The following is a 14,652-nucleotide window of genomic DNA, read 5'->3' on the forward strand; positions in this document are numbered from 1 at the left end:
TGTCTTTAATCTTCAGCTTCTTCCTGTTTGTTGGCATCTTCCCATCTGCCTATAACCACTGCTACGTCTCTCCTATCCTTAAAAAACCCTCACTTTATCTGACTATCTTCTCTGTTTAACATCCTCAATTTCTCCTCTCTTTTATGGCTAAACTCCTTGAGAAAGCCGTCTGTAATTGATGCCTGAACTGAAAACTGCTTTCGCCACAGTTAATTGCCCAATCTAATAGCCTTTCTCAGTCCTAATTGTTCTTGATCTCTCTACAACCTTCAGTGCCATTTCTGCTAGATATTCTTTCCTCTGGGTTTTTGTGACACTACTCTTTTTTTGATTTTCCTATCTGACTGACCACTTTTTCTCAGTCTCTGTTGGTAGATCTTCATCTAGATCATACCTATTAACCATGGATGCCCCCCAAGGTTCTGTCCTGGATCCTCTTCTCTTCCCTATTTATACTATTTTACTTGGTGATCTTATCAGCTCCTATGGGTTTGATTATTATTTTTATGCAGATGATTCCGAGATCTATGTATTCATCTTTAACATTGCTCTTTGGCTCCAGTTCTGCATTTCAGACTAGATGTTTCCTACGTATCTCAGACTAAGCATGTGCAAAACAGAATTCATTCTTTCCCCCCAAAACCTTCCCCTTTTAGCAACTTTCTTACTATTCTTAAAGGTATTACTATCCTCCCAGTCAGACTCAGAACCTTGATGTTGTCATCTTTCCTTTCACTCAGCCCCACATATCCAATCTGTTGTTAAATCTTGTCATTTTTACCTTCACAACACCTTTCTTCTATGTCCCTTGTGTTCTACTCACACCTGCCATCTTGGTGACAGTCCCAACTATCATAATAGAACTTCTGATTGTCTGTCTGCCTTAAGTCTCTCTCCCTACTCCAGTTCATTCTTTACTCAGCTGACAAAATTATCTTCCTAAAGCACAGGTCTGACCATGTCATCTTAGTATTCAGTCAGCCCCAGTGGTCTTCTGTTACCCCCAGGATCAAATATAAATTGCTCTCTTTCGCACATAAAGTCCTTCACAAACTGACCTATTCCTAACTTTCCAGACTTTTTACAATTTACTCACCTTCTCCCTGAAACAACCCACCCCTCCTATGATTCAGTGACAATAAACTTCCTGTTGTCCTTGAACACAACACTCCATCTCCTGACCTCCTATCTGTACTGGTTGACCTCTTTGACTCAAATTCTCTCCCTCTTCACCTCTACCCCCCAGCTTCTCTGACTTCCTTTAAGACTCAGCTCAAATCCTCATTCTACAGGGGGTCTTTCCCAGTCCTGCCACTTTTGTACCTTCCCTCTGACATTACCTTCCATTTACACTGTATATCTCTTGTATATACCTAATTATTTGAATGATGCCTACCTCATTAAAATATGGGCTCCTTAAGGGCAGGAAACATATTTTGCTTGTAGGCTAACTGCTCTATCAGGAAAGTCTTTCATCTGTTTGCCAACTGCCTTACAAGTGCACATAAGGGAATTCAATATTAGGAATTCAAAATTAAATTAGTAATCCATATGTTAGTGTTACATGAGGTAGCTATGTGTGAGGTGTCACTATAAATTAAGGCCATTTGTTCTAGAAGCCACATGCAGAATTTGTCTCATTACTTTTTAGTAGTCACATCTTATATGGAGAGTGTATCACATCTGTCCAAAATGGAAACAGGTCAGGAAGATGAGGGTGCTGATGGTTATTGGTTTTTTGGGGTTCGTGTTCTAGAGTACTGAGCTAACTGTGAGAATCCAACAAAATTATTCAAAAGTAATTATAAATCTCCAAATACAAGTTATATCCATATTCTATTCCTAATTTCTTAATGCCTTTGTATTTCTCTCACTTCCAAAATCAAGTTGATAATTTTTGTTCCTCCCAGCCCACCTAAAATTAATTTAAAAAAACACTGGAATAGGTGAAAGAGAGAAGCTATAGATTCTCTTTTCTTAGACCTTTCTAAAGACAAAATAGTGTCCCATCTCTCTGGGTTATATTAGTCCTTCCAAATGGCAAGAGAATGAATAAGATGAGAGCAGGGATTTTTAACTTTTTTTATGGCATGGACTCCTTTGGCAGTCTGCTGAAGCCTATGGACAGACTCCTTCCCAGAAAAATATTTTTAAATATATAAAATAAAATACATAGGATTACAAAGAAAACCAATTATATTGAAATACATTCATCAAAATATTTACATAACAGGGTCACAGGCCCCAGTTTAAAATTTAAAATAATCTAAAGCTATCTTCCTACCGGCTCATGGAAACTGAGCTTCTCAAAGAAGCTTCAGAGAGTGAAAGGACATTGATAACATCCGTAGGTTTGGGAAACATTTTGTTTTTCACAAGTGGAACACTATTGTGGTACTTTTGGTCCAAACCTATGTTGTATTTGGGCTATTTATTTCCTACTTATGAGTTCCTCACCTGTTGCTGTTATGGTGGTAGCTGAATTCCAGACCATATTTTGAAGGAAGTTCATTACTCAGACTAACATTTCTTTAAAAAAAAAATGTCTTTTTTTACATATTTTCCATATTATTTTAGGTCCTTCACACCCTAATCTCTCAAAAGTATTTTTTCTTTGAGTTTTAGCTCAGTTCTTTTGAGACTTTGTACCCCATCTGTCATCTTTAACATTTAAAAAATTTTCAATGTAATACCAAATAAAGCAAGTATTTCACAGTAGAACAGAAAAGAGTATTGTACATGAAAGTGGAAATCTCTTACTATGCAGCGCTTGTTTTTTTTCTTTTTGTAAACATAATAAATTCAGCCTATAACTTTCAAAGTTGTCCTGTTTTCCTGTGTCTCTTCCTGGCCTTCTTTTTGTTCTCTTATGTGCACTTTAAAAAATGTTTTAATGATCCTTTCTTTTCTTTCTTTTTTTATTTTTTTGTAACCCTACCACTAGCCCCTCTCCCCCTCCTGTTTCCTCCCAAAAACTTTTTAAGAAACGGAAAGAAAAAAAAAATCCCTTGTAATAAATATGCATAATCAAGCAAAACAAATTTCCACATTGCCTCTGTCAGAAAATTTATGCCTCTTTCTTAATCTTAAGTCTGTCATGTTTATATCATGAGGTTTCCTGACTTGCATCATTCTTAAAAATCTAGTCTCACTTTCCTGGAATGACTTAAGATTGTTCCATGAAAGTATGAGATGACTGGGATTTGATTTTTTCTTTGAAGCTAAAACTGTGTTGTGTTATCATTTCAGAAAAACTACACTCTCAGATTACTCTCCTAGAGGCTCAGCGTGGACCTGAGATGGCTGCTGGAGAAGTGACAGGACAGGTAAATGACTAAACTCTCAAAATTTAAAAAAAAAAATGAAACAAAGTAAAGGGAAAGATCATAGCTTTACAACTGGAAGAGACTTTAGAGGTCATCTTGGTCCAACACTCCCCTACCCCCATTTTACAAATAAAGAAACTGGGCTCAGAAAGGTTAAGTCACTTACCCAGGGTCATATGGGTAATAAGGGTCAGAACTGGGGTTTGAACCCACGTTCTATGATTCTCAGGCAAGTAGTCTTTATGTCATACTATTGCATTATTTTTCCAAGTTGACTTTAAATCTGAACGTTTATGGGAAACATGGATGGCATGATTTATACTTTATTTACATTTGTATCTAGATATCTTGACTCCTTTATTTACTCTGAAATAACTATATAGTTCTACATAGCTCATCCCATCATTAATTTATTTCACTCTTTGCTGAGCACAGCTTTGTATCTCTATGCCTATTGGAAGGAAAACTGTATATAATCACAGTATCATAGTTTTAGATCTGGAAGGGACCTTAGAGGCCATCTAGCCCAACTCTGTCATTTTGCAGATAAGAAAACTTAGTAGGCACAGAGAGATTAAGAGACTTGTCCAAAATCACATAGCTCATAAATGGTAAAGTCAGAACATGAACCCAGGTTCTGTAAGTCCAGATCCATAGATCTTTCCGCTTTATGTTGCCTTAATCATTTCTCTTGATCCCACATGGCTAATATTTGGGTTGTGCTCAGACTCTCAGGGCTTTAGTTATTAAAGAAGATGTTTTGACATTGCAGTTATTTTTTCTGAAAATTCTTATATAAAAGGTTGGTGCGTTAATATCTTTTTTCTTGTAGAGAGGGAATTTGGATGTTGGTGTTACTTTATCTAAATCTAAGATGCCGATTAGATTTAGAACATCCTATACATTCACAACTCTGATTTAGTGCCTCTACTTTTTCTTTATCCAGGGTTAATTTTAGAGTGATAATCACTCTAATCTCTTTCTCGATAAGTAAGCAAATACTTCAGTCTCTCTGCTGCCTTATAATGCTTGTTGAAATTTTTTTCTTTTTGTTTTTTTTTATTTAGTTGCAGATTACCACTGATAAAATCACCAAAAGCAGTACCAACAAATCTACTGAGGAAAGTACTCAAGAAGACAGCTTGGAGATCATTATTTCACAGAAACATAAGTTGTCAGTTTTATTATTGGAAATGAAAGAAGCCCAAGAGGAGATTGCATACCTTAAAGGGCAGCTCCAGATCACAAAGCCTAATAGCAACTTGATTTCAGAGATATCTGAACAAGGGGATATCAAGCAGGCAGAAGGTGAAGGAATGATACATGAAGGCACAGGACAGAGCTTTCCTTTAATGCAAAGTGAAGCATGCAGCCCTATTGTCATTGATGTGGAAGGTTCAGAAAGCTTTACACCTCATAATCAGAGTAGCACACCATTGGACATACCTGTAGTTCACATTGCCAACACTGGAGTGGAAATGGAGTCAATAGAAGAGACTGGAAAAGACTCTCTTTCTGTAGTTCAGAATCTTACTTTGTCTCAGCAAGATGAATTGAAAAGATTAGAAGGACAAATATTGGAACTTGAGTCAAGTCTTCAGAAAGCAGAGGAATCATATGAGAAAAGTTTAGAGGAGAAAGCTGAGGAAATCAATAAGCTAGCCCAGCTAGTAGAGAACTTTAAGGAAAATGAGGAAAAGAATAAGAATACACTGAGTGCTCTCTGTGATGAGAGAGATCAACTTTTGATTCAGGTAAAAGAGCTCTGCATCATTACAGAACTAAAAGCACAAGTAAAGCAACTTGAAGAACACCTTGCGGAGGCAGAAAAACAAAGAATATCTGACTGTGAAAATAAAACTACCCATGAAAGCCTGCTAACTGAACAAATCCAGAGTCTCAACACAGAATCCAAATCGAAGGATTTGAAAATTGAAACTTTGCAGAAGGAATTGGATGAAGTGCATCTCCAACTTTCTGACCAGAGCACACTAGTCAGAAATCTGAAAAGTGAGCTGCAAAAGAAAGAAAGTGAAATGTTTGATTTGGAGGAGCATATAAGGAATACCTCAAACAAGGTGGAAGAGCTTTCCCAGACACTCTCCCAGAAGGAACTTGAGACAATAAGAGTAGATCAACTTTTATTAGAGAAAACTAGGGTCGTAGAGGCCCTTCAACAAGCCATTGAAGAGAAGGATAAACAGGTGACCGAGATCAGTGTACGTATGTCTGAGAAAATGGTCCAGCTCAATGAAGAGAAGTTTTCTCTTGGGGTTGAAGTCAAAGCACTCAGAGAAAAGCTTAGTGTACTGTCCATTCCTGAAGAAGGCAAAAAGGAGAAGGAAACAGAAGAGAAAGAGGAAGAATGTTCAGATCTACAACATGATCAGGATGGTAAAGTAGTTTCAGCTCCACTAATAAAGAATGAAGAACTTCAGAATGAATTGAATCTTCTGAAGAAAGAAAGTGACCAGATGAAGAGGAAGCTGCAGGCTGCACTCATTAACCGGAAGGAACTAATGAAGAAAGTCACTCAGCTAGAGAAAGAATTGGCGCAGGTGAAAGATGAGTCTAAGGAAAAGGCCCTATTCTGTGAAGGGGATGGTATGGAAGCAACTCGGCAAAACAAAGATGGGAAAACAAATATAGAAGAATCTATTACTTCTGAAAGTCAAGAAACTGAAATATCTTTAAATCAGAAGATATCTGAAAAAGAACTAGAGCTACAGAATGTAAAGAGAGATTTGGAAGAGAAGGTAGCAGCTGAAGAACAGCTACAGGCATTGATCAAAGAGATGAAGCAGAGTTTGCAGGATAAATTAAACCTCATAGATTTGCTTAAAGCTGAAATAACTGAAAACCAGACAGTCATTCAAAAATTAACCACTTCTAACAAGGACTCTGGAGATGGAGACTCAGCAACACCCATAAAAGAGACAATAGTAGTTAGCACAGCTGGTGCAGAAAGTGGAGAACACTGGAAACTAGAACTGGAAGACAGAATTTTGAATCTTGAACAAGAAAAAGAGCAACTCCAAAAGAAATTGCAAGAAGTGCTAGCTTCCCGCAAGGTGACTATAAAAAAAGCACAAGAGAAAGACAGACACCACAGGGAACAACTAAAACAACAGAAAGATGATTATAATCTCTTACAGGAACGTTTTGATGAACAAAGCAAAGAGAATGAGAGCATACGAGATCAGCTGCGGGAACTCGAAATACGAGTAAGAGAATCTACAGACACTGGCTTAGCTGTGGACAATAACACACAGGAATTAGACATACCTCAGAGTCTGATTGAACCTACATCCAAAGCCAAAGAACAGTGGCCTTCACAAATGACTTCAGAATCTGGCTGGCACCCAGATTGGATGGAGCATTCAGGAAACAAAAATGACCTGCAGGAAGAGGACAGTTCAGTAGAACTGCTTAGAGCTCAGCTGAAAGAGCTCCAGATCCAGAAAGAAGAGTTAGAATTCAGAGTCAGCTCTACCATAAATGACCTTTCTCGAAAATCAGAAGAGGCAATTAAGTTACAAGAACAAGTAACAAAGCTGCTATTAGAGGCAGAAGATCTTAAAGTAGCCACTCATGAGGCTGAAGCTCAGGTAACCAGTCTGAAATTAGAATTGGAAAGCAGTCAAATGGAAATCACAAGATTAGAACATTTTAGGGAATTACAACCTGAACTAGATGAATTGAAAAGATTCATGGCCAAAAAAAATGAAGAAGCTGATGTCCTTCATGTGCAAGTAAGAGAAAAAGATGAGATACTTATTAAAGTGCAGACAGAGATTGTAGAGCAAGAGGACTTGATTAGGGCTTTGCATGCGCAGTTGGAAATGCAAGCCAAAGAACATGAAGAAAAAATTAAACAGTTGCAGACAGAGCTTTCTGAAATTCAAAGGAAACCAGAGGAGGTAGAAGAAGAAGCTAAATCTAAGCAGCAAATTCAGAGGAAACTCCAAGCTGCACTTATCTCCAGAAAAGAGACTTTGAAAGAAAGCAAATGTCTTAAAGAAGAATTGTCCTTGGCCAAAAATAATATTGAAACTCTCACAAAGACCCTGGCGAATGCAGAGAGCCAAGTTTCTGCTCACTGTAAAGAAAGGGATGTATTATTAGACAGGTTGACTGTTCTTCAGGAAGAGAAAGAGAGACTTATTGCAGAAGTGGATAAATCTTTATTGGAAAGTCACAATCTCAGTAGCTCTTGTGAAAGTCTGAAGCTAGCTCTAGAAGGTCTTACTGAAGACAAGGAGAAGCTAGTGAAGGAAATTGAGTCTTTAAAATGCACCCAAGTTGCTGAAAACACTGAGTGGCAGGAAAAGCACAAGGAACTGCAAAAGGAGTATGAAATTCTTCTTCAGTCCTATGAGAATGTCAGTAATGAGGCAGAACGTATTCAACATGTTGTGGAAACTGTGAGACGAGAGAAACAGGAATTATATGGTAAATTAAAGAACACAGAAGCAAAGAAGAAAGACACAGAAAAGCAGCTACAGGAAGCAGAGCAGGAAATGGAAGAAATGAAAGAAAAGATGAGGAAATTTGCAAAATCCAAACAGCAGAAAATCCTTGAGCTGGAAGAGGAGAATGACCGCCTTAGGGCAGAGGTCCACCCAGTAGGCAGTGAATCCAAAGAGCCTGCAGAAATGCTTCATTCCAGCCCCAGTGTGAAGGAGGAACTAGAGGATACCAAGCTCAAGTATGAATCTCTTTCTAAGGAGTTTGAAACATTAATGACTGAGAAGAACTCTTTAAGTGAAGAGATTCAGAATTTAAAGCAGCAGTTGGAGGAAACAGAATCCAAATTGAGAGAGAGTATAGAAGGCCCTAAGAAGCATGAGATCCAAATGGATAGTGTAGAAGTGGCACAGCAAGCTGTGTCTGTGTCTGTAGCTGTACCTCTACCAGGTGAGGTTGAAGAACAAGTCTCTCTGAGGACAAGTGCAAGTTCAGAATATTCAGCACCCATCCCAGTGGAGAGCAATGCCATGGCAGATGTCAGTGCAAATGACGGTGTAAGTTCACATGATGAAATTAATACCTATATACAGCAAATTGATCAGCTTACAGAAAGAATTAAAGAACTAGAGGAGGAGAAGAAGATGAGGGAAGAAATAGACTGTTCTTTAGAAGACAAGAAAGATGCCTTACTGAACCAATTAGAAGTAAAGGATGGTGAACTGAAAACTCTTCATGAAGAAGTTACCAAGATAAACCTGTTAAATGAGAAAATCCAAGATGAACTTGTCAAAGTCACCAAGTTGAAGGAAACAGTGGAAGTAGAGAAGGATGATCTGGAAGAGAGACTTATGAATCAGTTAGCTGAACTTAATGGAAGCATTGGAAATTATCAGCAAGATGTCACAGATGCCCAAATGAGAAATGAGTTATTGGAATCTGAAATTCAGAACCTTCAGAAATGTGTGAGTGAACTGGAAGAAGAAAGGCAGCAGGCAGTTAAAGAAAAAAACAGAATTGAGTCAGAAATCCGGAAGGAATACTTGGAGAAGCTACAGAGCGCTCAGAAAGGAGGTCAGGGCAGCAAAACTCATACAAAAGAGCTTCAGGAATTGTTGAAAGAGAAACAACAAGAGGTAAAGCAGTTGCAGAAGGACTGCATCAGATATCAAGAGAAGATAAGTGGTCTAGAGAGAACTGTGAAGGCTCTGGAATTTGTACAAAAAGAGTCACAGAAGGAACTGGAAATGGTCAAAGAAAACCTAGCCCAAGTAGAAGAAGATCGTCAGAAAGCTCAGGCAGAACTGGACTACTGCAAAGTGTTGCTGGATGACACTCAGAGTGAAGCAGCAAGGGTCCTAGCAGATAGTCTTAAGGTGAAGAAGGAACTTCAGTCAAATAAAGAGCTTGTTAAAAGCCAAATGAAACAAAAGGATGAAGATCTTGAAAGAAAACTGGAACAAGCAGAAGATAAGCACATGAAGGAGGTTAAGAACATGCAAGAAAAGCTGGATGCTTTGCATAGAGAAAAGGTCCATTTGGAAGAGACTTTTGGAGAAGTTCAGGTCACCTTGAACAAAAAGGACCAAGAAGTCAAGCAGCTTCAGGAAAACCTGAACAGCACTTTGGCCCAGCTTGCAGCCTTCACCAAAAGCATGTCTTCTCTTCAGGATGACCGGGATCGAGTGATAGATGAGGCTAAAAAATGGGAAAGAAAATTCAGTGATGCTATTCAAACAAAGGAAGAAGAAATACGGGCTAAGGAAGAGAACTGTAGTGTATTAAAAGACCACCTAAGGCAGATGTCTATCCATATGGAGGAGCTGCAAATTAATATATCCAGGTAAGCCAATTGTAACTCTTCCTGTAATCCTTACTTTCATATAACTCTAGGCAAAGGACTTTCTCCTTATTTATATAATTTTTATTCCCTTTAAATGGCACTTTGTGTTCTTGCATTCCCTCCCCTTAAAATTTTAAACCAATCTTTGTGTCTGTGAGGTTAAGCATATGGAGACTATGAGAATAGTGTAAGAAACAATTTTTGCCCTCAAGAAGCTTACACTCTAAAGCTTGGGAGAATAAAACCAAGAGGCAATCAAGGGCTGAACTTAGCCTTAGCTAGAGCAAAATGGGATGAATGTAACAAAGTTAGGAGGTTATCATGTTTGGAAAAGGTCACTAGAACAAGTAATTATGCCTTGTATGTGTGAGATAAATGTACCGGTATGTTAGGTGTGCTACATTGTATATAGAACATTCAGAACAAAGATCCGATATCCTTTTATAGACAAAGATATCAGAGATAAATATTAAGTAATACAAACATTGGTAAAAGTGTAAATTTGGTCAGAGGGAAATTTTAAATGGAATAGCTGTTTAAGTTTTGTGGTTGGAAAAAAAGTACTCCCATCTTTTCTCTTCTGCTGACTAAATAGAGAAAACATGTCATTAAACCAGTTCCAGAGGAAGATGTCCTAAATCTGACATTTAGCTAGTCCCGAAATAAACAGGTTCTGAACAATGAAACTACCACAGTAGGTGCATTTTGGCTTCTTCCTTCTGGCCCTGTACTTTTTAATGGAGAAGAAGGGTATGTGAGCAGGAGGAATGGGTCCACTTGGTTGGCATTAAGTTGCTCCTCTGGGGGGCAGTCAAGAGACAAGCCCTTGAGATTTTTCTTCCAGTGCTCTATAGGGCTTCAGTCCTTACCTGCTTTATCTAAGGTGAGATAAAAACAAGCTGCACTGTGAACCTGGCATAATGGTACTCTCCCACCCCTAGTGTGCTGGTGACGGGCCTCTACAGAACATCCTGTCCCAGGTCTCCACTTGTCATAGTTTTTTGGCAGAACACCACAAATAGCAACAGTACAGATAGGGCATATGAACATGTCTTGCTTTAGCAGGATCTCTCTCCAGGTAACAGCTATATTTTGTTTGGTTTCAGATAGTTTTATCTTCTAAGTCTTTCCAATATCATACTAGCTTTCCTTTGTTTTTCAGAGGTTATTGTTTACCTAAAGAGTGAACACTTCCCTGTTCCACCCGCCCCCCCCCCCAAAAAAAATCAACACCAGATACTGGTTATAGATTTAACCAGTACCTTTCATGTAAAGCTGTTGGGGGGTGTAATAGCCTTTATTGTTTTCTGGAAGAATAGGTTTTGTTTGGGGTCAAGAGCTTAGTGCAAACACCAAAGAATGATGCTCATGGAATATTTATGTGTTGTATCCCTTCCTTGCACTCATTTGTGCTTGTTCCCCCCCACCCTGTTTGTGTCTCTCTCTTACCCCCCCCAATACACGCACACATATATATGTTTGTGTGTATATATATTTGGCCCCAGGTTACTTATCTGAAAAATAAAAACTTGTGTTTGAATAGATGGTGGTAGGTAACAGAAATAGCAGCCTGATATTTCTCATTACTCTTAGTACCTAATAGATCTAGAGAATACATTCTAGGCATGAGAGACAGTCAGTATAAAGGTAAGGAATGGAGAGATGTAGTGTTGTGTGTGAGGAATAGCAGGAAGACTAGTGTAGCTGGATTGTACAGTATGTAGAGAGGCATAAAGTATAGGAAGACTGGTAAGATAGGAAGGCATCAGGTTGTGAAGGAATCTTGGGATCTTTAAATTATGGTGCTTGGTGATTAGTAATTTTCTTTTTCTTTTTAGACTTGAGCATGACAAACAGACCTGGGAGTCCAAAGCCCAAACAGAGGTCCAGTTTCAACAGAAAGTCTCTGAAAACCTGCAGGGAGAAAATAAAGGACTCATGTCTCAGCTGGAAGAGTCTAAACAGATGTATTCTAATTCTCGGAATGAGTTAGCTAAATTGGATACAGAAGTTAAGTCTCTGAGAGACCAGTTGACTGAAGCAAATAATTCTTTTGCAAAATGTAAAGAAGCCAAGGAAAAATTGGAGGGAATCGTAAAGCAACAGGAGACTGAACTACAGAATTGGAAGTTCAACTGTGAGCAGTTAGAGGCTGATCTGCAAGCCTCTAGGGATCTGACTGGCAAACTGCATGAAGAAATTAGCACTAAAGATCAAAAGATTATCACTCTCCTTTCTGCTAAAGAGGAGGCAGTCTTGTTAGCTGTCTCTGAATTGCAACAACAACATGGCAAAGAAGTTAAAGAGCTGGAAAGCCAACTGACCCAGAAGGAAGAGGAGAAAGCTGCCTTAGAAGGTGAGAAAAAGAAAGCTATAGACAAAACCAGTCAGCTCATGGAAACAATGAAAACTATCAAAAAAGACAGCAAACAGCAGAAGGCTCAGTTGGATTCCTTCACTAAATCCATGTCTTCTCTCCAGGATGACCGAGATCGAATTCTAGGTGACTACAGACAGCTAGAAGAGCGGCATCTGTCACTGATCTTGGAGAAAGACCAGCTCATCCAAGAAGCTGCTGCTGAGAACAATAAGCTAAAAGAAGAAATCCGATCCCTTCGGGGCCAGATGGATGATCTCAATTCTGAAAATGCCAAGTTAACTGCAGAACAGTATCAGAGGATAACAAAGGACTATCAGCAAAGGCAGCTCCTTGAAATTCGACTTCAGCGGAGTCAAGAACTAGAAAATGAAAAGATCAAATTAGAAAGAAAGCTAAAAGCATCTGAAGCATCAAGGGAAGATCTAAAAAGATCTTCTGATGCCCTAGAGGAGGAGAAACAAATCTTGACTAAGGAAATTGAGAGCTTGAAAACTTCTGTCTCGCAGCTAAAATGCCAAATGGCAACTTTGCAAGAAGGGGGGTCTTTAGGAGAATTTCAGGCACAGTTAAAAGGTGGGGAAGAAGAGGTGCAGAGGTTAGGCATTACCCTCTCCCTCTCTCAGAAGAAAGTCACAGAACTAGAGGAAGAATTAGCACGAGTACAAAAGGAGGCAGCTAAGAAGGTGGGAGAAATTGAAGAGAAGCTAAAGAAAGAACTGAAGCATCTTCGTCATGATGCAGGGATAATGCGCAATGAAACTGAAACAGCCGAAGAGAGGGTAGCCGAGCTGGCAAGTGATTTGGTGGAGATGGAACAAAGACTGCTCAAGGTCACTGAAGAAAATAAAGACCTCAAAGCTCAGATTCAGGCTTTCGGAAAGTCTATGAGTTCCTTGCAAGATAGTCGAGACCATGCTAGGGAAGAGTTACGGGAGCTAAGAAAGAAGCACACTGCCAGCCTTGAGGAGCAGCAGTGTCATATAAGTGTTTTAAAGAACGAGGTGGCTCAACTGAGAGAAGAGCAGATTCTGTTGAGTAGAGAGAGAGATGATCTTTTTTCTAAAGTTGCTTCTCTGGAGAGCCATGCTGAAGATGATGGCTCACTGTCTCACCTTGAAAAGCTTAAGCAAGAGCTCAGATCTAAAGATGAGGAGTTATTTCACTTGTTCTCACAGTTAGAGGGTTCCTCCAACCAAATACAGGCTTTTTCTAAGGCCATGGCAAGTTTACAGGCTGAAAGAGATCATCTCTTGAGTGAATTGGACAAAATGCGAAAGTTGGAAGAAGGGAAGCAGTGGTCATCATCCCAACACTTTACCAGCCCATCTGAAGTACAGAGCTTAAAGAAAGCAATGTCTTCCCTGCAAAATGACAGAGATAGACTGGTGAGTCCATGCTTCTCTCCCTTTTGCAGGTTAGCTGAGAGTCGTTGAAACATAATACTATTAGTCTTTCTGGAACATGGGTAGAGTAGGACTCTAATTTAAAAAGTAGTCATGGAAAGATTCACTGCATTAATAGTTTACTGGAACTTTACAGTAATATGGTCTTCAAAGTCCATCATGCTTAGACAAACTCTGATAGTGATATGATTAGATAAAACTACCCCATTTTCTTGGGATGCACAATAATTTTTGATAAGGCCAAGTCTAGAATAGGGGGTGGGGTGGAGCCAATTAGGGGTTCTCTCTAGTTGTCTTAAGTGAGAAATGAGAAAAGCTTGAAATAATGGTGGAAAGAAGGTAAAACATGTGAGAGCTCTCAGGGAGAACGAATTTAAAAAGACTTGGCAGCTGATAGGATATTGGACCTGAGAAAGAAGGAGTAGTTAAGGATGACTAGCGTTATAAACCTAGGTAACTGGTATGATAGTGGTGTTGTCAACAGAAACAGGGAATTTTAAGGGAATGATTGGTTTGGAGGGAAACGTAATGAATTAAAGTCCAACCTCATTTTTGTTCAGTACAAACCCATAGAATCCAATAGGAAAATGACTTTTTAAGCAGTCTGTCTGAAGATTTAACAATAAGCTCAACTAGTATAAAAGAAAGGAAGGCAGATACAAAACTGAGAAAGCTCATCAGAACTTCAAAGGACTGTGAATATAGATTTAATCTTGTTCATATGTGTATCTGAGGCTGAGGAAGGCACCCATAGAATTCATAGGAATCTAGAGCTGGAATGTTCTTCAGAAGCTATCTGGTACATTTTACGTTAGAATCAGAATCTTGTTAGGTTTGAAAATTATTCTCATTTCTATAGAAAAGAAGGAAACACTTTTCACCTATTCACCTCCTAGACGCTAAGGAAGACCATATTTGGTGCAATTCTGTTTTCATTTCAGAAAATGAAAAAGCATAATGCAGTGTTCAGTCTATTATAGAATCTGAAAGTTGGAAGGCAAGTTAGAGACCTTCTAAATTCAATGCTAGTCAGAGATTATCTATTCTCTCCTTGAAGACTTCTGGTGAAAGGGGGCAGACTGCCTTCTCAGAGGTTTCATTTCACTTTTGGATAGCTCTGATTATTAAGAAGTTTTGCTTTACACCAAGTGTAAATCTGACTCTCTACAACTTCTGCTCATTTTTCCTAGTTCTGTCCCATGGAACCAAGCAGAGCAAGTTTAATTCCTCTTC

The 14,652-nt window shown here is 38.9% G+C and overlaps 1 protein-coding gene across 4 annotated transcripts in view; it reads left to right on the top strand.

The window, feature by feature from the left end:
• The window catches only part of GOLGB1 (golgin B1), a 79,947-nt gene that overhangs the window by 35,489 nt on the left and 29,806 nt on the right, over positions 1-14,652 (top strand). For all 4 annotated transcript variants that reach the window (XM_027845287.1, XM_027845288.1, XM_027845289.1 and 1 more), the window contains 3 exons: positions 3,250-3,326; positions 4,394-9,636; positions 11,475-13,401. In XM_027845287.1, the coding sequence (XP_027701088.1) occupies positions 3,250-3,326; positions 4,394-9,636; positions 11,475-13,401 (7,247 nt within the window). The remainder of the gene's footprint in view (positions 1-3,249; positions 3,327-4,393; positions 9,637-11,474; positions 13,402-14,652) is intronic.

The sequence above is a fragment of the Vombatus ursinus genome, unplaced genomic scaffold, assembly GCF_900497805.2.
Source record: "Vombatus ursinus unplaced genomic scaffold, bare-nosed wombat genome assembly UNPS02014959.1, whole genome shotgun sequence".
Classification (NCBI taxonomy): Eukaryota; Metazoa; Chordata; class Mammalia; order Diprotodontia; family Vombatidae; genus Vombatus; species Vombatus ursinus.